The 27,354-nt window shown below is 44.0% G+C and overlaps 1 protein-coding gene across 1 annotated transcript in view; it reads right to left on the bottom strand.

Moving 5' to 3' along the window:
• LOC146854203 (solute carrier family 23 member 1-like) overlaps nucleotides 1–27,354 on the bottom strand; it is a 411,177-nt gene that overhangs the window by 91,961 nt on the left and 291,862 nt on the right. Inside the window, exons 3-5 of the mRNA XM_085651985.1 lie at nucleotides 25,780–25,937; nucleotides 7,877–8,036; nucleotides 1,161–1,342 (exon numbers count right to left, since the gene is read on the bottom strand). Coding sequence (XP_085508111.1) covers nucleotides 1,161–1,342; nucleotides 7,877–8,036; nucleotides 25,780–25,937 — 500 coding nt within the window. The remainder of the gene's footprint in view (nucleotides 1–1,160; nucleotides 1,343–7,876; nucleotides 8,037–25,779; nucleotides 25,938–27,354) is intronic.

Raw genomic sequence — 27,354 nt, 5'->3', positions numbered from 1 at the left:
TAAAGTTGCCATTTGTGCTAAGTTACATTAAATTCGACTTCAGCATCATGTCCGGTTTAATGCAACAATTTGTTTGAAACCTTGAAGTACCATATTTAGTAGTCTCAGTTGGAAGTTAGTTGCTCTAATTCTTAGTCAAAAATATTACTAGACTGATTAACTCCTTCCAGGCAGGAATAAAAGACTCAGTGCAGTGCCCTACAGCTTCTGTAAATAAATGGGGCATTATCAGTTTTCCTGAATAGGGTACAGTCTTTAATCTCACTAATTCTAACCAAATTTCCCCAAGCTTCTATTCTAATTTTGTTTTCCCTGGAATTAAGTACCCGTTTATTCTGGTTCAACAACGTATCTCCTCACTCTCCTTATGAGTTTCTTGTAAATCACTAATCCACTTTTTGTGTTCATACCTACAAGTAATATCAAACTATCCTTGATATTTATCCATTGACTTGCCTCTAGTTCTCTCAAGGATGGTCTTAATAGAACTACAAATTACATTAAGGAGATTCTAACCCTACTATCACATCTTCCTCTAAACATGTCTACAAATCATTTAGTTTCTCTCGATACGTCGATAGAAACACAGTAGGGTCTATGCTCGGCCATTGAATGCTTCTTCTATTGTTCCTATTTGTCTATGTCATTCACAAAGTATATAGGTTTAGCCGCTCTTAGATCCAATAAAAAAAAACACACACAGTCAGGTTATGGTCACTCGGGTAATTCACATACCCACAAACAACATCAGTTAGATTAGATGAACCCAACACAAATTCAATGGTACAGGTAAAGGTAGGGTACGTAGTACTGGGGCTATCACATATTTTGTATACAAAGACAAAATCATATTTAATAAATAAATCATTTCATACAAATTACGTGTAAAATGCTTCTCTTTAGTCAATGTCATGGTTAATATGATAGGTTTATCTTGTGGCTTGAAGGAATAACAAGAGCTGCAAAGTTATCCCCTTTAGGATTTGGTCAGGAGGAATCACTTTTTTATACATATATAATCAATTTATGGAGCAATATATTCTACTATGGCACACATATTTCATGTGCTACTGGGGGCAGGGGGTTAAGATGTAGACAATCAGCCCCATTGGTCCTTTGTTCCTGCAAAGGATGGTGAAGGGTGAAGTGGTAAAACTTACATGGCTGATATTCCCCAGTGTGAACCGGCATCATTGCCTGCAGACTCGAAGAGAGGCAAAGCAATAAGACAGATAGTTGGGGCGATTGTCAGTGGTCCAATGAAGCGCATGAGGAGTCCAATCAGACCAGTGAATCCCACGAAGATTTGGAAACAGGAAGCAACCATGACGGCACCTTGAATCTGGGAAGGATGTGCAAGTGGGGAGAATGCAAGAGAGGAAGTGGTGGGAGAGAGGTTGAATGGGTTTGAATGGGAGTAGGACAAAGGGAGAGAGAAAAAACAAGGTGGAGGGGAAGAAAGAAAGAAAAACACGAGGCATAAGGAAGAATAAATGAAGAATATACATAGAGTAATGCAAGCATGATAGCAAGCATCATTAATCAAAGGGAGTGCATAAATGTAGATGAGTTTTCAGCACGGCGTGGGAACGATGATGATTACGGAGGGAAAGAGAAAGTGGAGGTAAGAGGAAAGAAGGGTTGGTTCATTGTGAACGGGAAGAGAAATAGAGAACAAATTAAATTGAGTAAAGGCAAGATCAGATTAAAAGTAGGAGCATAATTTTAGGAAAGGAAAAGATTTAATTGGAGCAGTTAGAGGAAGAGACAGTGGTATAAGTGGAATATGAGAAAAAGGAGGTTGTAAAGGGAACAAGAACATTCAAATTACAAACCAAAACAATGTGAACACACTTATGCTCTCAGTACCCAAACAGGGTCCACTTCAGTCCTTTCCTTTTGACGCCTGAAATCCCTTGTACTCTGTGTAACTCTAAATCTAAACTTGAAGTCTCTGCCCTTTTTGTTAACTCATTCCTTAGCTGGAGCACCTGTTGTTACTGTACCCAAACCATATGCCATTGAGTTCTGCTTATGTACCTAACCAATCCTAACATGCACTTCACACTCTTCACGTACTTAATAAGTATCACCTTTTTATCTTTGCTTCTCCTTTCTATACGTATGCTCTTGTAATCCTGATTGCCAATAAGCCTCGCAAACTATAGCCACCTCTCACTTCTATAAATTGTATTCACTTTCAACCTCTACTTCAATCATTTTTTTTAAATCTGTTTATTGACTTTTGTTGTTATTATTACATTATGCATCACAAAACTGCAGATAAAATGTAAGGAAGTTTACACAGTAACGTGTTGACAATAAATCAGCAAACAGACTGATCAGCTGTCTCAGGTAGTAATGCATTCTATCATGGCCTTGGGAATATGGTGGATCTCAACTATGGATCTTAAGCAATGTTAACAAATAACCAATTTATAGTTGCATATGTAGACTCAATATAAATAAACAAAGTGTCTGAGGGGGTAACAATAACGCAGTTAGCATGCTAGTGACAGGCATCGACCTGTACAGCAACCTCAACCAACAAGAGGGTGCAACAGACCTCTCCAAACACCTCTCGATTTTCCCAAAGAACTAATACTAACCACATGGCCAATCATCTCCGCAGAAGAAACTGCCACCAGCTTCAATTCTATCCACTAAGTGTCCCCGTTGGAACCCTGCCTCCACTACGCTTTCTCCAGAGGATTGAGACCCATCACCTCTATGCTGCAACCCAACATGAATGTCTCCCCATCTTCAGCGACCTTCCCGGATGCTTGAAAACATGCAATTGTCCTCCCATTGCTGAAGAAACTCTCTATGGACCCTTTAATGCTCACCATCTACAGGCCGATTTCCCTACTACCCACCTCACCAAATACCTCATTGACCACCAACTCCTCAACACCAATCAGTCTGGTTTCAGACCCAACCACAGCATGGAAACTGCCCTCATCGCTGAGCACTGAAAAGACCGAAATTGTCGTCTTTAAGAAGAGCACATCATCCTGTGGCCAACAGAGCAAGATCCAACACCCACCTCTAACAACAACGCCAATAACCTCGAGATCATCATCAACAGCAAATTTAACATGACAGCACAAGCCAATGCCATTACTGCCTCATGCTTCCATACTCTGAAGATCCGTATGAAGATTTTCAAATGGCTCCCAATAAGCACCTGGAAACCCATCACGCATGCCCTGTTCACAAGCAAGCTGGACTAATGGTACACCCTTTATACCCGGATCAACAAAAAAACTCACCAGAAGGCTGCAGACCATTCAGAACTCAGCTACCAGAATCACTCTCAACCTCCCACGCCACACTCACATAACACCACACCAAAAGGAACTCCACTAGCTCAACATTCAAAAATGAGCACCATTTAAACTCCTCACCCACACTTGCAAGGCACTACATAATACTGGCCCAACATACCTCAACAATCGCATCCACAAATCTTCCTGACACCTCGGCTCATTCAGACTACGACTTGCACAAATCCCACGCATACGAAAAACAGGATCCGGCAGTGAGCCTCCTCCTACATTGCTCCTAAAGTGTAGAATGACCTGCTGCTACACACAAGAGCATCCTTCTTACTTCTTGAATTCAACAAGAAGCTGACGATCTGGCTTTTTGAGTAGTCCAACTAGGCCTTAGGTGTGGGTAGACTCATGCCTGCTCAGCACCAGGATACCCTTCCGGGTGATAGTGTGCTTTACCAATCTTCATAACATGACATGGGATGACATGACATAACAAAAAACTAGTCAACATCTAATCAAGGGTAGTGGGATCAATATCATCTAGGTTCTCAAAACTCCATAGGATTTAATTCCACAAGTGGGATACCGGTATAATGCGGACATTCTTAATTTCCTCGACTCAGAGAGCCAACATTTTGGAGTTAGCTCACCTACTCAAGTGAGAGTGGCATCTATGATTATTAGCAGAGGATCCATATCTCCATTACATAGCAATGCAGCACATAGCCAACATTGTGGCCAAATTCAGAAACGCATTGCCAGCAAGACGGTTCCTCAGTTTGGCCATTAAGCCCATCAGACAGGCCTCAAGTGTATGCAGCCACCCCTTCAAGTTAACTCAGTGATCCCTCTCTAATGTAACTTAATTTTAATCAAGGCCAAACCATGAGTTAATAATCAGCATCACAAAGACCACCTCTAGCGAAGACCCAATGAGGTTTTCCTCCTAGAGGACATGTAAGTTATGTGGCGGTATTTAAACTGAGTGTTATTGAATCTTACATTCCTATAGATTCTTTTAACATAATGTACCGTCCTATCCCATTCTTTGGTCAAGAGTTCCACACCCAGGTAAGTTTCCCATTTGGTTTTGTTCTGCATCTAAGGAGATTTAGTCATATCAAGTAGTGATTTAGGGTCCTATTCAGTTATGTATATCAAGTGAAAACCTCATGTGTCACCGGCTCTGTGGCATAGGGTGCCCAGCGGCACCTGATATTATGGGATAGTGTTGAACAAGTCAGGAACTGAGTGGATGGCAACCCAGATTTATCCTCCAGTTCCGTTAGGGTGAGAAGTCGTCCTGCCCTGTGTAGGTCAGCAAGTGCTAGTAACCCAGACTCCATAGCAGAGTTCATTTGATAACTCCACCAATAGGGAAGTGGGTGCATAACTGACTATTGGTTGTCTTAAAAACACATTAAATCCAGCATCTCAATGCCATATCGATTAAGAGATTTGCCATGCCTTTCCCTCGACTTGGCTACATGAGGCAGGCTACTAACCTACCCCGCTACTAACCAATCCCAGATCAATGAAGCCCTGCTATGTGAGGAAAATCCCCTCATCTAAAATGGCCACTGTTGTACTGTACCAGTCTTTCCTCTCTGTTCGTGGATCCGGATTCATTCTCTGCACCTTGGTCATACCCATGATCGCTTCACATTTCTAAGGTGACTTAGAGTGGAGCACACCCTTGTACGAGGTGACCAATGTGCACAGTGCCTGTTAGAGATGAGAACACCCTGTAAGGGCAAGCACTTGGCCAGGTCCCAACGAGTGGTGAAGGTGGAATGGAGGAGTCAGATTTATTTTTGCCTTAAGTCGATGAATGGTAGAGGTACTTTTACACAAGATCAACTTGTCTCAGTACAAGTTCATTTTCAAGTAGACGGAAACTACATATCATGAGTTTATTCATTTGTCTATTGGAAGCAATGGGGGAGATGGCACATGCCTATTCTGCTCACATGAATGTAAACCTCTGAAATCTTCCATCTAGTCTTCTGTGAGCTAAGCCACAACCAAATAGTCATTGAACGCAAGGTGGCCCTTAACTCTCATTTGATACGAATAGAGCGCTCAAAACAGCCACCTTGCATTTCACTTTCCACTTACTACACGTTTCCCAACCACACGTCTGTGAGCTCCTGTTCTGTTGGTTGCCAAGCCCCAGTGCCTGTCTCTTATCCACCTTTGATTGAATGCCTTGTCTGTGATTTCTCCAATCCATATTCATTGTCTTTATAGCATGCATGGCAACTGTTTGCATCATTAACTAGTTGCCTATATCTCGTACTTTTTTGTGCTCTGCCCTTTTAGATTTTCAACTCTATACTTCAACCAGTCATTTGATACATCAGTAAGATTTTATAAACCATCTTCTGTTTGAAATTTTCTTCATCCTAGCCCCAAATCTATATATGTTTGGTTTAATTTAGCCTATTTTGCAGCTTTGTGGTTTGATCTCAATTTGATATATGAAACTGTGGGTCAGATGTACTAATCTCTAGTCGCAAAAAAACAATTGCAACTGCGACCAGTATTTTTGCGACTAGAGTGCTAATATGTGAACTAACCTACTAATAGGTCAATTCGCAAATTACTGATAGCTAGTGGGTCGCACGTCCTCATGAATATTAATGTGGTAGATCGCAAACTGGAACACACTAGGAATCGCTGCCATCACAGGGAGTGTGGCTTCCTGAAGTCAGCAGACCACCAGGTATGTAATTGCTATTAAATAAAGCATTTTGTTTCCTTCAAATACAACCCATGCCTTAAAGGAATATGGGATGTGTTTAAACAAAAAATAATTCGTTTTCATTTTTTTAAAGTAGGCAGTGGTCCATTGTACCACTGCCTTCTGCCTTCTTTTAAAAGATATGTTTTTAAATGCTCAAAAAGAGGAAGGGGTCCCTTGGCGATCCCTTTCAGTTAGCGAATGGTTTACCATCTCCTAAAAGAAGATGGTAAAAGATCAATATTTTGCTACCAGAATTCAGTGTCAAAACAATACATTCCATTCCAATTCAGTATTTGTAAGGGATGCCCAAATACCGCCCCTTCAAAATACTGAAACAGTATCTGGTAGCAAACCCAAACTGCGATTTGATAATGTGTTACCAAATCGGAATTTGAATTTGGTACATCAAAAAAAGTCTATGTGTGGTTGCAAATGGCTCGATTCTGCGAATTAGGACATTTGTGACCGCAAAAAGGCTTCGTACATCTGAACCCAAGTCTGTTTTTAAGTTGTCAGTAAAGAAAATATCTAGGAAAATATATTATGACCAAGCTTGTAATAGCATTATCACTACTCTTGTCTGAGGCTTCAGTTTTAAGAATGGTGGAACGCATCGGCATCTATTGATCCACCCTTGCATCCATTCATGTATTCACCCATGTATTTAGCCATTCATCCACGCAGTTAGTTATTCAGCCATTTTGCATGAACTCACTATTCTGTTTTCAATACATTCTCAATCACTCACTAATCTATCCGTGCACGGACTCATCCATCCAGCCATGGATGCATTGTCACATTCATGCACTCACCCATCCCCATCCCCATCAACTTGCCAAATAATAAATATGCACTTCACTTATGTTATTGTTTTCCAATCCTTATTCTATTGTTTGCAACAGTTTTTATAATTTTCACTCCAACAATTTATTTTTTCTTATAAATTCTTTCCTAAAGTTTTTGTTTTGTCACTTATCTTCTCTTTTATTTTTTAAATTTTAACCTACTCTCCTATTTGTCCTCAAGGAGCTGGCGGTATCACCATGGTAAGTTTTTAAGCAATCTATTATACATTAAACAGAGAATGATAAAACGCAAAGACCTACTAAAAGTAGCAAAAACTAAGAACAGACAACGTGTTAAATGTTCAACGTTTAGAAGGGCTTGCAAAACCAACTTTGAGTGCCAAATGCAACGCCTAAAAAAAGTAATAGCCCTTTGCCAGGTTCATTCGTTTTTGGGGGCAGGTTAGGTTGTCAGCTTCTCAGTCCGTCTTCGGACCAGTAGCTAGCAAAGGAGCATTTGGTTATGTGAAGTTTCGGCTAAAACTGTGTGTTTGTGTTTTAGGGTGGTTGACATCAGTTGCATGGGGGTAACTGGTGTCATCTGTGGACTATAAGGTAAATGGCGCAAAGACAGCTTTTGTTGGGCAAGTTGGGTGCACATGTGTGAACTCTGCCTACACGTCTAGGCATGAGCTGCAGTTTCTGTCCAGTATCTCCACAGCTCAAAACCACATCTTGAGACTTAAAGGATGGCGGCAGACCTTCTCTAACCCCTTTCTTGAGGTGTTAGAAAGGGACGAGCAATCTCCTACATTGCTAATGAGCTTGAGTGTCTCTATTGTAGCTGAGTATATTTAATGTTTGCTTGCACCACTGTTCAGATAATGCTGAAATAGAGTACTTAGTCCTAGGGAGTGTGGATTTTTTGACTTCGAATGATCGTGCTTCATATGCAGAGGTGGTTTGTCAGGTGAGCCTACAGCATAGTTTTGCCAACATTAATTCCCTAATTAATTTCACAGGTTCACCAAAAACAATACAGACTAAAGAACCATGAAAAATATTACCTCTCGTATTCTCGACTGCCACTCTTCAATAAACTCCGGTGATGTGGCATTTACCAGGCTAGCATTTTGCGTCCACGCCGGGCATTGCCACTTCGGCAGGGAGAGCATGGCAAGGGTGGGAGTCAAGAAGGCAAAGGTGCCACCCTGCAGGATTGGGAGTCTGAAAAACATTAAGGTGAAGAGTTATTGGTCCAGGCCATCTGCATTAGTGGATGAAAGAGTGTTGTTGACAAAGCAAGTCCATGGTCATGAATCACCCAACTCCTAAGAACCAATCGGTCTTCACTAAAGGGCTTGCTACAAGTAAAGGTGCTATTTGTCGCATCTGGTAAAATAACAATACCCTGGGGTTAATTATGTATCGAGTGCGATGAATAGTATTTATTATGAATTATTGGGGAATAACATGCAAATGCTGGTATTTAAAACACCAAAATCGGCATGAGACAGTAAATACTGTACACATTTACGCTGTTAAATTTCAGCAGGTTTGAGCTGCCAAAATTTAGCGAAGCTTTAGGTATTTAACACATCCGATAATTATTGCATGCATTAAATACCTTTTAGGTCATAATTCCGACCAGTGCATAAACATGGGTTTATGCATGAGCCGGTCTCTAAAGAGTAACTCATAATCAGGCCCTATGTGTTTTGTTTCCATGGCTACAGATCAATTGTGTATTTGCATGTTAGTATTTCTGACAAATGTACTCAATGCAATACCAGATCATGTATATTTTATCATATTTATTTCACTGACTAAAAGGTCAAAAGGACTTAAAATATATATTGCATGTAACACATTTACTCTAAAGAGTTCCTTAGTTATTTGAGCAATATCATATTTCTCTACAAAATGCAAATGTTGAAGGGATGTTAGGGTTAAATGCAAAATCATAAAAAATATGAACTTTTCCAGTTTTGGTGAACAACACAACTGTAAATTCCTGTAGGAGTGTGCCCCTTTTTGCCATGGTCACCCCTACTTTTTGCCTGGTATTTGATGTGATTTCGACTGGAGGTGCACTGGGTCCCTGATAACCAGGTCCCCAGTGCCAGATCTCTTTCCCAAAACTGTACAATTGTTCCCCCCATTTGTCAATACCTTTAGCACTCTCTGTAAGTCCCTAGTAAATGGTACCCTTGGTACCTAGGACCTGAAGTACTAAAGAGGGTCTCTAAGGGCTGAAGCCCAAAGTGTTCCACCCTAGGACACCCCTCACCAAACACATGCAAGACTGCCACTGTAGGCTGTGTGTTTTGGTGCAGACCAAAGTGAAAGCACGACATGACACTCACGCCTGTGTGCCATGTTGCCTACAACAGCTTGTAATATTTATAAGTCACCTCTATAGCAAGCCTTATAGCCTTAAGGAAGGGTGTCTTATATTATCTGTGATGACATATCTGCCTGAGCAGATATACCCCTGTGCTGGTCAGGTCCATCGCTGGCAGTGCAAGTGAGCAGTGAAGCCACGTTAAAACATGTACTGGACACTGGTGAAAAAGAGTTACCCTGATACATGGTGGCTTCACTGTAAATAGGGATGTTTGGTATAAAACATCTGATATTAATGAACCCACACTGGTTCCAGTGTTGTATGTATTAATACATGCACCCAGAGGGCAGCTTAGAGGTGCCCCCTGAAAACCTACCAGCACCTGTTATGTTGGCTGACTAGTTTCTGCCAACCTCCCACCAGAGACGAGTTTCTGGCCCCCAAGTGTGATAGCCTTTGCTCTTGGGAGGTCAGAAACAAAGCCTGCTCAGTAGGAATGTGTTCATATCCTCTCCCACATGATGACCTACTTATTAGCATTCCAAGGCAGGGGAGATTCAAAGAAGGTACCGCCTTTGGAAATCAAGTCTGGCTTCCCTCACAGGAGAGGAAGCAGACCCCCTTTGCCCAGAGACCACTGGCACCTAAACAAGCGATAACATTAGCTAGTCATGTATGCGTTCCCAACCCCCAGGTTAGTACCACCCCAAGGTGGCATAACCTGAAGCGGAAACGACTTTTCAGAGGTGGCCATCTTAATTTTGGCAAAGTGGCCAGTGTCCATTTCCATTTCAGGGAGTTCTGAAAGGCAATACCAGTGGGTTTTGGCATGGTCCATAAAAATAGTATTCAGGATCTTCCTTGTGAGTAAAACTGGATTGTGATCGAAGAGCAACTTCGGATTGTTAGAACAAGCCCCTATCCGCTCATGAAGGAATACCTGGACTTTTTGCACAATAAATCTCATTTTGATATATCTTATATAGAGCCGGATTCCTACACTTCCCCAGTGCACTACTCATGTACTCACACATGAAGTCACCAATGAGATGCCAAATGACATGACGCCACCATCAAATAGTGGATGAGTAAAATGATCATATTCCAATTTTACTCACAAATAAGATTTGAATATTGTTTTTATGGGCTGTGCATAATACCACTGAAATTGCCTTTCAGAACTCCCTAAAATGGAAATTCACACTGGCCACTTTAGGGTCAGGCAGAGTCGCTCTGCAACATGGCCATTGGGATGAGGAACATGGCAGGGATGTCCTCCGTCCCCACTATTATTTGCCTTAGCCATAGAACCTTTAGTGATTTAGGCGATACGGGAATTGGATAAATCCGGTATTAGATTGGGGGGGGCGCTAACCACGTGATCTCGCTGTATGTGGATGATGCCCTTTTTGATATAACTTCACCGCGCGAGGCACTCCCCAGGCACTTGAGACTGTTGGATGACTTCAAGGACTGACACATTATGGAAATAGATAGCTTTCTGGAATACTATACTGCTATCACCGATGGGTAGACATGCGGTGTGTATGATGGTGGTGCTACCCCGATGTCTATATGTGTTGCAGAACTTACCTTGTCCCATACCTAAGAGTTTTTTTTACTCAACTGCAATCAGCACTTACCTCGTTGCTAAGGGCCAGTAGAAATAGTAGAGTGCTGGCTCTGCGATATAAGGTGGGAGGACTTGAAGTAGCCTGACTAGATTTGTATTATTATGCTGTGCAGCTGCAACACATGGCCAGATGGTTTGAGCCCGATGATAAGTGGGAAAAGCGCTTACTTGCAGGAATGGTGATGACTGAACGCCTGCCTGAGGCTTCTATGGAGGGATTGTGAGTCGACAAGCCTCAATGATACATAGTGCGTCACGCTGCACACATATGGCCACAATAGGTTGAAACAACATTGAAACATGCCCCATTTTACTGGGAACTCCCCATATTGATATTAGCTGCGGCTCGGCAAACGATGGACCAGATGGAGTGTAAGTGCTTGGGAGACCTATACCCTGCCGAGTCCTTTTTTACATACAGGCAGCCTTGCGAGGACTTTACACCAGTGCAAGGGCAATACTTACGTTATGCCGGACTGGCTGACATTGCCAGAGCGACCTGGCCCGAATACTCTGCTGCCCCAAAAAACACATATACGTTGGACATACAATTGACTTGTGTTGGGGGTGTCACTTGATCACCCACCTATATAGGGTCATGAGGCAGGACTTGTGTCATCTCTTTCCCATGGTGAGGGGTTGATGGCTCACTGATGCAACCTGGCTGGGTGACACTGATGCTAGTGGTCCAACGGACACCTCTATAAATTATTTGCAGATCAATCTGAAACTTGTACCTGCTCAATATCAACTTCTCTAAACAGATTCACGCTTTTGCTCATGGAAGCATGCACAGTGTATCTTATTACAAGGTAATGTCATACGTGAAAATGAAAAAAAAGAGGTGCAGTGAAATAAAGTATTCGCTTAGGACCACAAAATTTGGTAAAGCGGGGAAGGTGGAATTGAGTCCAGGTTTTCAGGTTTCACATTGTGCAATACAGCTCGTAGAAGTGTATGCCTTCATCAAAGGTTAATGCTTTAGTTTCAATTCATGGGATATAAGGTGACAGGCAGAACCCACATTTTTGACAGTCTTGCATAGCAGAAAGCTGGTACAAGGGCTCTTCACAACAGAGTCCTTTACACAGGTTTTCTGCACATAGATGAGTCATATGATGTTGAATGAGGCTGGAATCACTCTTGCCACTAGGCCACATCTCCCCCATGAAAGCGCTGATTAATTTGGAAGTAGGTTTCTGAGAGGAACTTGAGTTGAACCAGAAATCTGTCTGGAGCTTTCAGTAGCTTTACAGCAAACAAATGATGGACGGAATGCTGACAATGCAAACATTTTCCCCCAGTCAAAAGATCTGAGTTAAATACATTGTTCTTTTGCCCACTACGCCACCCCAGTTTGGACCCAGCCATATGCAAATCAGTCTTGACCCTATGCCCCATGGGAACAGTCCAGACCGAACTGCCAGTAGTTTGCCTACCTTTATTTTTTTATAAATTTATCTGCTGGTATTTTAACTGTGGCATTTGCTTTCATGTTAGCAACCATCTTGAAGTACATTCTTGAAACAAAATAAAAGGAACTGGTGATTGATTTTTTTTAAGTGACATTCATTGTGACAAAGTAAAAATGTAATAAGTACAATCTATTGACCACTGTGTATGCACAAACATTTTTGTTGATAACCCATTTTCAGAAATGTTGTGCATGTTTACATTTTAGTCAACAATCTGAGAAATTTCGCTTGGATGCTGATTTTGCACCGCAAATGTGTTTACTTAACAGGTGCTGACATTTGAGTCTAAAAATGTTTGTGTCGTGCGAACTCGACCCAAAGGTATTGGAGCACCATTGACACAGCACAAGTCCACACACGTTAGTGTTTTTTAGGCATGGGGAGATTCTATAGCAGGACCGGAGGCTTCAGATTACGCTGTCTCAATTTCTTTACTGACTCACAGCAACCAATGAAAAAACTAACATTTAGTAAAAACTTAATTTCACATGAGGCTTTGAACCACGCCACCTGTAACAACCAATAATCACACATTACATACTACAAAATAATGAGGCACCATCTTGGCTTCCTCTTTCTTTGCTGCTCCGCAGTCAAGATAAGTGCCTCACAACTCTATTCAGCTTTATCTCATTGATTGGGTTTATTAGACTTTGTTTGCTTTATATGCATTGTTGTCCTGAGTTAGATCTATGAATGTGTTTGTATTTGATATGCTTAGCGATCTAACGCTGCGCCGCGTTTCCGCATGCGTTCTCACCTCAAGTCCGTAGCTTTCCCAGCGCGTGTTGCGCTGTACTTTTGTCTCCTTGTTTTGGCGATTTCCCCCCTTTATTTGCTTCCGAATTGCGCTGCTTGCGCTTTGCCCGTCTCGTGCTCTGCGCTCGGGACGGGTCTGCCCCCCCCCCCCACAGGGAGCGAGGCACACGCTGTGGCCCGACCGGGTGGCCTGCGTGCGTCCCGGGAGCCTGCACGCACACGTGTGCGCGAGCAGCTCCCTCTGCAAGCCGGATAGACGCCTCGCCCCGGGCTGGTTCGTGGGTAATCGCAGCTGGCAGTTGGAGCTGATACCAGGCCTTTAATTATCTGATTTGCTCAAACACTCCGTCTATCATCCCCTTTGCTATTGCTTAATTATCTGGCAGCATTTTTTCAGGCATCGCTTGGAAAACGCTTAACCCCCGCAGTACCAGTTCTACTGGGCATTAATTAATTTTTGGCAACCCTTCTCTGCGCAGGCAGGTAGGGGTTTCTCCCACGCCATTAGTCCTAGCGCCTAGAGCTTTTTGAGTATCCGTGTAACTCCACTGCCCTGGCTTTTGCTCCCGATTGACGCCCAAGTTCAAGAGAATTTGTTGGCAGAAATAATTGAGCTTCCCCCTGGGGAGAAAATTTGAGCCTTATATGTTTCTATATATTTTCTGTGCCATGTCAGGCTGCGAGGTCTACGAGGAGGAGGTGGCTGCGTGAGAGGACCTTGATGATCAAGGGTATTACTATGAGGAACCTATGGAAGATATTATTGATAAGAAATTAGATGCCAAGCTTGAAAAGGTTCTCTCATCTGCCCTTTTACCTATTTCTCAGCGTTTAGAACAATTGGTGGCAGGTAACCCTTCCGCCTCTGGGGCTCCCAATCCTGCTCCCCTCCCTGCCCTCGACCAAGCTGGACTTCCTTGGCCTCATTTTTTTTGTTTAAATATCTTTATTGGTGTTTTCTGTTTTTTGACATGACTATCATCGCAATATTATACAAAATAGTCAAATGTTTTAGAACATAAATGTAAAAATCACATACATAAAATAACTTTGCCCAGTACAACAGCGTATAGATGTCATCAGTGTGCTGTTCTCAATTACAAATTCTTACATCTTGCGAGTATGTGTTCTGGGGTTTCTGCGTGCCATTGCCCACATTTTTGCTACATCATGTAATAAAAATTACAGTCATCATTGTCTGCAACTTACGTATTACACAGTCGAACTGGACTGTTATGGCAGGATCTTATTGTTATACATCATGTACGTGTGAAGCTTGCCTATCGGGCCTGTTCATCAATTCACTGCGAGGGGAAAGATAGGCTTGGCATGAAGGTAGGACGCAGGTGGTGGACACTGAAGAGTACCAATAAGACATATTTTCTAAAATACACAACCTAAACTGAAACTTATGATATATAAAAAGAAACATATCTGCCATCTGTAAAATTGCAAACAAAATCAATGGGTACAAAGTTGTGTCATCGGTGTTTAGCCACTTGAACATTATATCTAATCAAGGACTGGAGCAGGGCGCATAACGAGTGGTGGTGTTCAATGAGCAAAGAGGACCTCAGTTTCTGAAGATGAAAAGGAGCGTGGATAATCAACTACAAAGGTCCAGGGGTGTAATAGTGTGCTGTTTCATGTATGGCGAAGTGCGCCTGCGGTGCTAAACTAAGTAGTGAGGAATTAGTGTGCCTAGCTTGAGTCAGCAGTTTGGAAGTTATTTGCTACCGGTGCATGGCTTGCCTGCAAGGCAGTGAGTAAAGCGTCCCAGCTTTGTGCAATGGGAACTTTGCGGAGCCCCGCTGTCTCCTCTCTGTGCAGCACTGTGCTTTCCGCCTGTGCCCATATTGTGAGTGAACGCCTCCAACAGAGTGTCTCCGGAGGGTTTGCATTTTTTTTCTTGGTTATTAAGCGTTTTGCCGTGATTAGAGCTAAATCACGGAACCTCGTGGAGACCTTATTCTTTTTTAACCTAGCATAAAGTCCTAGTATGCAGACTTCCCATGACAATGGTAACAACGTATCTGTGCATAAAGCTAGAACTGCGGCTACCTCCTGCCAGTAATGTTGAAGGGATGTGCAAGCCCACAGCATATGAAGTAGGTCAGCGTCAGGATGTTGACAGCGTGGGCACGCAGAGGAGGCAGTATGGAAATATCTATTTATCATTTCAGGCGAGAGATATGCCCTCTGTATGATATACGTTTGTATAAGTTTGAACCTAGAGTTCCTTGGTATGTTTTTGGCACCCGCTAATATGACGTCCCATTCCTTATCTGTCCAGGGCCGGCCTCTGTCGACCTCCCATCTTACTCGGAGACATTGTAGCGGCTTCAATGTATGCATAAGTAGTGCATCCACCAGCCAGTGTACTACATGTGATCTCGCTCCCATGACATGTAAGTATTGTATTAAGAGGTGCGTCGGTGGCACAGTTGTCAGATTCCCCCAGGCGGCCGTTAATGCCTTCAAGATGGAAGTATGTAAGAGGAATTGTCCCGCTGGTAACTCAGCGTCTTCAACCAGTGTTTCAAATGTTAATAATGCACCGTCTCTGTATAAATCGCCTAAAGTGTCTAGTTCCGCCGTATGTCAGGTCGCCAGAGCTGCCTCTGATGTGCCTAGTGTACCCCTTGGTGTTCCCATCAGTGGCAAGATCGGGGCGTATGGAAGTGTTGTGCGGGTAAGATATAAACTTATTTTGTAGCACTTATGAGCTAACCCTAAATGTCATTGTGGTGGCCGTGGGAGTTTGGCGACGGGATGGCACAAATGACAAATTTGAGAGTGGGTCCAGGGCGGGTGCATAGTCGCCGTGTCTTCCAGACATTTGCCGTCTAGCCATTTCGTTGCCAATTGAAGCTAGGCAGCTAGGTAATACAACTCCATGTTAGGGACAGCCAGCCCGCCCCAACTAGTGGGAGCGTACAGCTTCCACAAAGCAAGTCGCGGTCTCCCCTTATTCCATATCAGCTCCCGGAATAGCCGTTCCAGTTCTCTGAAAGTCTTGGGTGGAACATAAAGCGGAAGGTCCGAGAAATAATACAGCAGCTTGGAGAGTACGATCATTTTTAGCAGGGTGACACGGCTCATTACATTCAATGGAAGTGTTTTCCAAAATTGCATTTGAGCTCGTATAGCCGAAATTGCCTTCACCAAATTACCCTCTAATAAGTCATCGGGCGATCGATATATGAAGATACCAAGATATCTGAATGTGGTGGGATACCACGTGAGAGGCACGCCATTGAGGAATACATCTTCCTCAACTGTGTCTGCATTAAATGAATAAATCCCTGATTTGACCCAGTTAACCCGGAGCCCCGAATTTACCTCAAAGGTAGTGAGTATATCCGCAATAGATGCCAGTATTGCAGTGACATCTCAGAGATATAACAGCAAATCGTCAGCATACAGGGAAACAGTATGGAGCCCATCTCCCAACCATATCCCCCACTCCTTGCTATCCCTCCGGAGCAGCATGGCCAAAGGCTCCATGGCTAAGGAGAACAATAGTGGGGATAATGTCCCCGTTTCACACGAATGCAGTCCGAGACTAACCTGCCAGTACGGACTCGGACAGTGGGTCGTTGATATAATAAACGAACCATGTTTAAAAAATGTTCCCCTAGGTCGTATTTTCCTAGCACAGACACCAAATAAGGCCATTCTAGGGAATTGAAGACTTTCTCCAAGTCCAATCCTAGGCAGCCTGATCGGGGCCATCTATGCGTTGCGCACTGTTGCACTCTAAAAAACCTGCGTATATATTAAGAGAAGTGCAGCGTGCAGGAACAAAACCGTTCTGATCAGGGTGTACCAATGATTTCACTAGGGATGAAAGGCGTCTGGCTAGGAGCGATGCAAAGATTTTATAGTCCGAGTTAAGGAGCGCAAGCGGGCCATAGGATCCCATAAGCTTGGGGCTTTTATCAGGTTTGAGGAGAGAGACCAATAGGGCCTCGTTCTGCGTGGTAGTGAGAGTAGATTCGTCAAGTGCGGTCTCGTACACTTTTAACAACTTCGGCACTAAGATATGCGTATATGCCTTATAAAATTCAGTCGGCAGCCCATCCGACCCTGGCGAATTCCCATTGGACAGTGAAATAAATACTTTCTCGAAGTTCCTCAAGGTGGAGAGGGACGTTTAAGTCTTCACTTTGGGCGCCTGTGAGTCGCGGCAGTTCTAGGTCTTCCAGGTATATCTGTAACTCTAAGGGCGTTGCTTGTACACGCGATTTATATAAATCTCGATAATGCATCACAAATGCATCATGAATACCTCGCTGCGCGTACGCAATCTCCTCATTCGCCTTTCTCACCGATACTATGGGCGTTGATGTCTCATTCTGTCGGATGAGCCAGGTTAGCAGCTTGCCTGCCTTGTCGCCCATATGATGTGTCCTCGTCGAGTGAGCAGCATAATTAAGACATCGCAGCCACTCTAGCAATTGCGCATGTTCTTCCTGGAGGTGGCCCAGCTGTCCCTGGGCACCAACCACATCTGCCCCATCGCTGGCGGCCAATCTCCTCTCTAAAATGGTGAGTTCCTTTTCCAGCTGCGCCCGCATGCCCGCCTGCATCCCCAAACAATGCCCTCTAATAACCACCTAATAACCACCTTAAGGGCGTCCCATTCCACCAAAGGTGACGTGGCAGTGCCCGCATTCTCTTTGAAATATTGCGCCGCGGTAGTGGCCAGTGAGTCCCGGAAGGGCGCATCCAGGAGAACATACTGTTGGAAGCGCCGTATCGGAATTGGTGGCAACTCCATCTCCCACTGTAGCTCTATTACGTGTGGATTGTGGTCAGAGTGTGTGCGCCCCATGTAGGTAGTGTTGGGAATGCAGGGCAAGAGGTCAGTCGACACCATGAAGCGGTCCAGGTGAACATGGAGTCTGTGGGCACCAGAGTAATAAGAATACACCCTGTCTAGAGGGATTCTGTGTCGCCATACATCAGAGAAACGCCACTGCATGGCCAGTGCGCCAATGCTTTTGCAGCTGTGTGTGTAGCAGTACCAGGTAAGGGAGGAAAGGAGCGGTCTAAGGAGACGTCCAGCACACAGTTATAGTCTCCACCTAAGATCATGGGAGTGTCGTGCCATGCGGATAGTTTTTGTGATACCCGATCTAAGAAAGCTGCCTGTTCAGTATTGGGCGCGTAAAGTGAGGCTATTTTGCCAAATTGGGTGCCTGGTCTGACCCACACTAAGACCCCCCTGCATATGCAGAGTAGCTCGTCGCATACAATTGCCCCCGCTAGTGTCTATGAAGACGTGTGGTTTCTACCTGGGTTAGATGAGTCTCCTGAAGGAGAGCTATTTGTATGCAATGGCGTTTTAAATATGAGTATATAAGATAACGACGTATGCCTCGCACGTTCCATGTTCCTATCTTATCGGGTGCCGTATCCCTTGAGTACCAGAGACATAAATTGAACCATCCAGCCGAGTGGCAAGAATGGCTAACAGCTGGTGTGTGGAGGTAGCTCCAGTGTGCGTTACCCTGTGTAGGCCGATGTTGCAACAGTCCTACCCAAGTCAAAAAAAGATGGCATAAAAAAACAACAAAATAACAACTTACAATCAAAAATACCATGAGAGCAATGTTGCAACAGGCAAGAGCCCCAACTTAAAGACTATTATTCATAGCAATCTAGAGACTGACTAAAGAAATGGAAGAAGCCATCGCGTGCCGCTAAGTCCATCTCTGGCCAGACACTTGTAGGACGGGCTGCTGCCCACTCATTATGCATGAAATTCCCATACATTAACAAGCTACCATATAAGATATGCCGGGAGGCCCAAGACCCGCCCTACAGGAGCAATGTCTGTATTAATGTCAATCTTAAACATTACAGTTCAGGGACGGCAAATGGAGTCTTTTATACTTGCGTAGCCGGTGAGGTTGTGCAGTTCACAGCCTGCGCGGAAGAGGAAAAGCAAACAGTTGATATACACACGATCAAGCAATATTGTCAGTGGTCTGCGGAGTGACATGTGACAACACACAGGAGCCCTGGGAGACCGGAAGATTGTCCGAAAGTTCCTCGTCACTGTGCGGCCCCTGTCGGTCTGAGTCGTGGCAAGGGTCATAGCTCCACCTCCCACAAATGGGGAGCTAGTGTGTGTACGCTATGGAGGAGCCCTCTACAAAATACGCTCAGGTGAGCGGTGTGGCCTGCTCATCCGTTTCAGGCACTCAGCCCCCTCTGCTACAAGGGAAGCGTCGGCGCTTAATGTGTGCCGGTGGTTGCAGCTGGTGGGCACCGGCGCCTATTTTGACTACACGGACTTGCCTTACAGCAAGAGAGGGAAGATGAGGAGGAGGAGGAAGAGAAAGCTGGAAATAATGACAAAGGAAAGCTAGGACAGCAAAGAACGAGCAAGAGTGAGGTCGAGAGACATGAAGTGTGGGGGGTGAGAGGGAAAAGCAGGAGGGAGAATCACAAAACTATGCAAGTTGGATATTGGGAAACACAGGCTCTCTGCAGTACTCGTAAGAGCAGACACACCTCTCCCCGAGGCGGGGTGGATTCACAGTACAGACCATACTGCTAGGCAAGTTAAAAAAGCGACACCTTCAGATGTTCCTACCCCAGATGAAGGCAAATAATAAAATAAACCGAGCGCGGTCTCCCTGAAGCGGGCGCCGTGCTTGGTATTACATTTTAAGTTTGAAATAAAACAAGCATTGGCCGCGTGCGCGGCCGCGAGACGCGATATGTGGTGGGGGAGGGGGAAAAGCGGGAGTTGTGTGCGCACGCGGTCAATGCTACGAAAGTCATCGCGATCACGATCGCTGTGAAAGCGAAAGTGATTGCGATGACGTGCTAAAGGCGTCTCTGAGTGCTGCTGGCTGGCCTAGCGCATGGCGGCTGCGCGCGTGCACGCTCACGTGCACGCAAGCGCTAGGCCAGCCAACAGCACTTTTATAACTCACATACAAAATGTCTCTCCGAGCCAGCGCATGCGCTGGGCTCAGCGAGACCCAAAAAACAAGGGACGGCCACAGACACAGAGGTCGGACTAACAGTTGACAGCACTGAAGGCCTACAATACAGCACTCACACCAACACAGACTAAGGTCTACACTAAGGTCACATCCGACAAACCTATAAAAAAGACTACATATACAAAAGAACAGCATTTCAGATGCCGTGGACTTCTATTTAAAAAAAGAGTGGATAATACAAGAAAGAGCGAAGCATTCAAGTTGTCTAATATCACACATGAAAAGCATAGTCCACTTCGTTTACATTCTGGAGCTCGTGGTCTTGTAATTATAATGATAAAAGAAGATTACAGGTACCAGAAGGCAAAAAACCCTGAAACCTGCTGTGCTGCGTGCATGAGGCGGGGGGAGGGAGGGGGGGGGGGGGGGGGAGACACGGCATGCGAGTCTTATAAGAGTTCAACTTCTACCCCTGGAGTGAGACAAGGGCCGGTGGACACGTGACCACGCACTTGTCCGGTAATTAAAGGGCGCTCTCATCCGATCTTTCTCAGAAACCTTGACATGCATTAATTTGAAATAAAAGTCGACTGTATCGAAAAGAACAGGTCTTTCCGGCCCAATCCAGGACGTCTGGTCACCCGACTGAAAGAACCATTGTGCAGCAGACACTCTGGCGCAGCACCAAGCCTCAACGTGGAACGGCTTAGCATTGCTTACAGGGCCGCAGGGATCTGACAGCACAACGCAGCTCTTTGTCCAGCTTACTCTTTGTCCCATCTCGGCTTCCGTCGCCAGCAAATACTGGAGAGAGCCGCTGAAAGGACCAGCACGTGGCGGTGAGCTGAGTGTGGTCATTGAGAGATGCCTGACCACTCCCGTGGGAGTGTCGTACAAACGACAGGCTTGCCTAGGCTTGTCTTAAGTAAGTATATCTTTTATATAAACCCTTAGCAAATAATTTTAAAGGATCGATGGGATTAAGTAATTCTACACAGAGAATACATAGGTATGCACGTGACTGTCGGGCTGCATTGTAAATGTCAGGACAGTATTTTTAGGGCAAGCCCAGTATGAAAATTGTGAAATTCAGTGAAACCCGGTATGTTTTACCCTACGATTTATAAATCTTAATACAGCAAACACGTACAAAAATTGAGTGAGAGATATTTGATAGACGTCTAAATTATTTCCTAAATATTATTGAAGCAATCAGAGGGATTTTTATCATTTTGAAAAAATAATTTTGAGGATTTCATACCAGCTCTTGCCCCTTCCGGAATAGCTAAACAGAAACCAATGGCAAGTATGTTTTTCGGAGAAGGGTGGCAACCCTTTCTAGAGGTGCACCAAAAAGTGCAAGATAGTGTTATTACTTTTATGTTGCACTAATTGGCAGTTCTTCACATCCCTCTCGCAGACTGGTTGCACTCTACGCCATGATAGGGTGCTTGGTCAGAAGAGTGTTGATTAGTGATTTTCTGGATACGAGATTAGTCGCCAATTGTGCAAATATTGTGCCACTCTAAACACATCTTCACTGGCTTTTCTTCATCTGCCAAACTGTCTGACGTGAATTTGTGCCACCTTCCCAGACTCTGCTGTGACCACCTCTGCCCCTGCAGGGGAAGAGAAAGATCACCTCTGATTTTATTTTATATTTATAACGTGCATACTGTTGCCCTGAGGCGTCTAGGCGCTACCCACACTGAACAGAGGAATTAACAGGTATTGACGGCTGAAAGATGAACTGAATACATGCATAGGCCATCTTACTGAGTGAAAAGCCATGTTCTGAGCAATTTTCTAAATGCTATTCTCTCAGATGCGATCTTCAGGTGAGAGGGTAGTTTGGAAGCGAAGGAGACAAAGCTCCTACCACCCCATCTCTCGAGCCGATGTCTTGGAACTTTGACCTAGTTGGCTGAAGATGAACAAAGATTTCTTTGAGGGATATACCAGGAGAACCGGTGTTTAAGGTCCGAAGTTGTGTAGGCCCTGCAGGCAATACAAAGAGCTTTAAAATCAATCCTCTTCTTTATGGGGAGCCTCATTCTCTGATCCTGCCACTGCTGACCTGGTCTTTGGGATCCCCTGTTGCTGACTGGTGGGAGATAGGCTAGACGCCATATTTTAAATGCTATTATTGCCCGACATTCAGAAGAAAGTTTATCAGCAGATCACCAGACAGTGAGATGAAACTCAGATGAAAACAAACACGATAAAAAGATTTCCCTTTCCATTCCGACAGAAAAGGGGTTTCGCAGGGCCAACAAACCAAATAAGTTTAAACTCGGGCCCCTGGATCCAGAAACAATGGGCTTGATACGTGAGAATACTTTAGAACAACAAGCAACCAAAGAATTTAGGAGAAATATATGATTGAGGTCTCATAGGGATACAGTGAGAAGAGATTATTGGAATACTTGGCCACATTCCAGACCATCTTTTTTTGCTTACTGTGCCACTTCAGGCAGTGAGCAACCACGTGGAAATCAACCTTGGTCCAGCCCGAACTGCCAGGTCACGTCCTGCTAAATTGGAACACATGCAACACCAAACCAGATGGACCTCACCAGTGTGGAGCAACTTGAACCTGTTGACATACTTCGGGGCATGTCAGTCACACTTAGGGTATCTTTCTAAGAAAAACTAAAAACTGATGAGGGGAAGGCTTGAATTAATCCCATCCACTGGCCTCATTTCTGTCCTTCAAGCTTTGCCCATAATTCCATGACACTAGACATAGGCAAATCAGACTTGGTCCTGTTCCACTAGGAGAGTCCAGACTGAGCGACCCGGAGAGGTGCACTCCAGAGAGGAACAAGGGCATCTTCACCCCAGTTTAATTGCTTTTCAGACTCATTAGTGAGGTGCAGCTTATGTCCAATGGCACAATGAGTAGGTCACTATTCACATGACACGGAACTCAACTGCAGTTCCTGGTTAATAAGAGAGCAGAGACGCCGACTGCCGGATCATCGGGATTCAGTGCAGGGCTGTATTGTAGGCGGATCTGCGGGTGGCATGGTTTGGCATAGTAACAGCTGCGAGCGGGAAACGCTCAATTTGTTTTACTATTAGTGTTGGCCATTAACGTTGTCGGCATTTTTACCCACAGAGTGTGACTACAGCCAGCAGCCCTCCCCATGGTCTCCATGACATGAGGCTGTAACAAGTCCATAGTGAGCATTGCCCTCTTTTCTAATTCTCGTTTTATTCCTCGTTCTCGTGGTTATGTCCTGGTTGTAACTATAGTCTCAATAGTTTCTTTGCCTGCACAATTGGTGCTGTTTTCCACGAATTTTTTCCACTTTCCAGCACATGATCACCTATTCGGTTGAGCATTTATGACACCCACGTTTGACTGTTTCTGTGGGTCTGTATAGGGTGGTTGCATTTTTGGCTTCCACTTTGAATTATCCGCGAGCACGCGGACACGGCTATGCACTTATCTGTCTTAGCTGTGAGACGTGTGCATGACTTTGCATTTCACACGGTGTTAGAATGCTAGTACCACACTTGTAGAAACTGCCCATACCGTCATACAGTATTAACTTGTTCTTTGTGTGATTGTTCATTTGTTTTTCAGATTAAGCTGCAATATGCCCGCAATTGTTCCTCTCTAGAAAGGAAAAGAGGCTGCCATACGTGAGTACACATTATGGTTCACAATTGACTCAGAGTTGAGGTGCACCTTAGTTTGTGCATACCGCTCGGGTCAACTCACTTGGTCCTGAAGAAAACCTAGTACTACTACCCACAGGTTGAAACATGTAGACCATCACTCTCACTATAGATACCACAGGCCATTGAAGCCTCCTAGGGTATTACTCACTGATTTTTTTATCTTGTCTTATTGCTCCACATAAAAAAATTAGGGAGTACAATAAAGACAATTTTAACCCACTTTTTCACTCACTTGAACTTTTGTAAAAAAAAAAACAGCTCCACTGTAAACAGGTGTTGAAGCAAACCGAGTAACATTCGGTTATGAAGCATGTCACCAACTAGGTTGGTGAGTGAGGGGGCTTTTTATAAAAAAGGAATAATCTTTCCTTTTTTCTTTTTTGACCTCCATGGTACCTAGCGGATTTCAACACTGATTTCCTCAGGGAATTACTCCTTCTATTGTTTATTCACAATGAGTAAGTGACCAGTGACTGGCTTTCATCAAGGAAAATATGAGGTCTAGACCCAGTTCTCGGAAAAATACGTAAATCTTCACCTGGAGGTTTCCAACCATGGATAGATGTAAGCTTACCATTCTTTCAAATTTCCAGATCTCGCCTAGAAATTTGCGATAGTCACACATTTTGAGCAGATTTACTCACACACCATCTTTTTCTGTTGAAATCTTTTTTAAATTGAAAAAACAAACTTTTGAGAATTCCAAAAGAGATTTTGCCTTTGTAAAAAAAAAATGCTATTCGCAAAGGTAAACTAGATTTTCATAAGCAAATAGCATTATGCTTTGGGCTTTTTGTATCTCAGTCATGAACAACTTAGTTGATATCAATGAACCCTACATGTGCGCACCTAAACTCATCCAAAAAGCCCAGACTTTAACATCCAACTATGTAGAATAACCTGTAGGCTTTCTCTGAGAAGGAGATTGAGAGAAATCCAGGTATGGCCTGTGATCCGCTAGACACCTCTGGAGACCGACCCACAGTAAAAGCCCCTAGTTACATTAGACTTTCCACATGTTGGTTTATGCTAGGCCAGATGGCTGGTTACTGAGGAAATGGATATGAATTGACGTGCGCCTGCATCTCGGAATCTTTCCTTCAGCATGGGCTGAGATTTTAGAAGCCAGTCAGGACACTTGAAGCCTTCAGAAGGATAGATACACAAAGAATGTCCCCTGCAAGAATATCAGAAGAACCTAAGACCAAGAGACGAAAGAGACTGCATTTGGATGCTGGGAGTCAATCACGCAGCACACACGAACCAGTCACATACCAAACTCGACAGAGGGCCACTACTGTGGTCAGGTCCTTCCAGGGCCAGTACGGCCCTGGTTAGTGAGCCATCAGGGCCTCTCATTTTAGTTACTCATCTTTACAGTGAAATGGCTCACCATTTCTACATGTAAACAACTACATGTCAGAATATTGAGTTTTGATATCGTGCTATCATAATATGATGGTAAAAATATTAACAATCAAAATATTGAGAAGGTAAATTTAAATGCGTAAGTATGTATTACTACTTTTAACTCCACATACAAATGCCTTGAAGATGTATATTGTATAAGTACATATATTTAGAGTGAAGTATATTTAACCTGTACTTACTTATACTTCCCTAACTTGCTGATATTTTGGCCGTCAATATTTGTGCTTTGATAAATTTAGTTGCACCATTTTAAAGATTCAATACTCTGGATCCATAACTATGCAAACAGTTTAGAATCCCAAGCATACTCCTTTATTCTGCCTGTCAAAAAAACACCCAGTCACCCATTCTTTTCCACTCAAACAATCTCTTTAACATTCAGTTAAACATGCCAAGTGAAGCACAATGGGCTGTTCTGGAGCCTATGTAAACAAACTTGTCTTTGCGTGCCTTTTTTCACAAAGGCTAAAGTGTCTGTGGATCTGCTCAAACTAGAATTAGAATGTTTTCAAAAGGATGACATCAATGATTGGGATCCATCCAGGAGAAGGTCCCATTTTAAAGAATGGGTATAATTGAGAGGGTTTAGACTATCAATGGAATGGGCTATATTTTGGCAGTCTAGAGAAAAACAAACATCTTAATTCAGACGGTTCAAAGCTTCACTTACCTGACTCCGAAAACGACTTGAAGCAGGGTACAGATTCCAGAGACAAAGAAGATGGTGCTGATGAGGTGGCTTTGAGTCAGTGGATCATGTGTCAGGCACAGCCCTTTGGACAGGATCAATGGGATGGCCACAATACCACCCAAGGCAGTCAGGTAGTGCTGGTGAGCAAAGATAAAACACACAATATAAGAAGGGATGATCCCCACTTTACAGATCAATAGTTAATAAATTCAATCCTTCGGTGACAAAAGTAAAGGCCTGGTTTGCAGTGAAAAAGCATGAGGTTTTTCAGGCAGGGTTGCCCATCTTCCCAGTCACTGAAGACCAGGACATTTTTGGCCAGTTGAGGACCCAATATCTCAGGGTGTATAATGATCAGCTAAAGGAGTGTCTAAGGGCCATTGCTGAGGGTGTCTGTGAAGCCAGTTGGTTTTATCAGGAGGTGAGAGCTAGCAGGGCTGTTTGAGAGTTCAACAAAGGTCTTTTGAGGGACTACTAAGGGTGATTGAGGGCAGGCCATTGGTCTGTAAGTGACTGAACACAAGCTGAAGGCCTCTTCAGTGCATGCTCTGAGGCCTGACCCTGGATCTCTGTGGACCGATCATGAGTGTTTTAGTACCATTTGGAAAATAACGCAGTCTGAGGGTCCTTGAAAGCGCACTGATGGATTCTCAAAGCATGAAGGAGAGGTCTGAGGGCTCACCGAGAGTCTTAGAATGCAGATCGGGGTTATATACATACTTGTGATACAGTCTGAGGGCATGCAGAGGGACAGGCGGGTGTGTCGAAAGAGTAAGCCAAGGGCTGGCTGCAGGTCCTTATGGGTCAGTCTGGGGTGTCTGAGAGTGGGGTTGGGGTCTGTAAAAGGAGAATGAGGGTGTCTAGAATCCGGTTGAGAGACCTTGGTGGCTTGCCTAGGATGTCTGATTTACAGCCCAAGGGCCTGATTTAGATCTTGGTGGACGGGTTACTCCGTCTCAACGATGATGGCTATCCCGTCTGCCGAAATATAAATCCCATAGGATATAGTGGAATTTACATTTCAGCGGACGGGATATGCGTCACAATTGTGACGGAGTAACCCGTCCACTCAGATCTAAATCAGGCCCTAAGTGTCTCCATCACCTTTGAACTCAATGTAATATCACCTAAAGAAGGGAACAAACACCATTATCATGGCGACAATCCGTCGCCGTCCTCACGTTGGTCAGACCTTGCATTTCCCTTCTCTTACCTCATAACCCCATAGCTGTCACAAGGAAGAGGGAGGGCTGAAATGGAATTATAACCCAGTTCATACACTTTTCAGGGCCCTGCATTCCTATAGCAAAATTTATTTACGAATTGTTAATTTAAAGTACGTATTTTCGTTTTATTAAGAATAAGGTCGTTTAGGTGGCCATACTACTAAACACTGCAGATGTGCATTACATGTCAGTGTTCTTTTCCTGGAGGACTTACATTTATACTTCTAGTTACCAGCAGGTGCCTTTAGCTTCTGGAAAAAATGAAAATGTGTACCCACATCACGTGTTTGACCCATGCATCGGACACATAATCCAAATGATATGTCAC

This window comes from Triturus cristatus, chromosome 4_1 (assembly GCF_964204655.1).
Source record: "Triturus cristatus chromosome 4_1, aTriCri1.1, whole genome shotgun sequence".
In the NCBI taxonomy this organism is placed as follows: domain Eukaryota; kingdom Metazoa; phylum Chordata; class Amphibia; order Caudata; family Salamandridae; genus Triturus; species Triturus cristatus.
The sequence above is the reverse complement of the archived record's forward strand: the minus strand, read 5'-3'. Positions and strand labels throughout refer to the sequence as shown.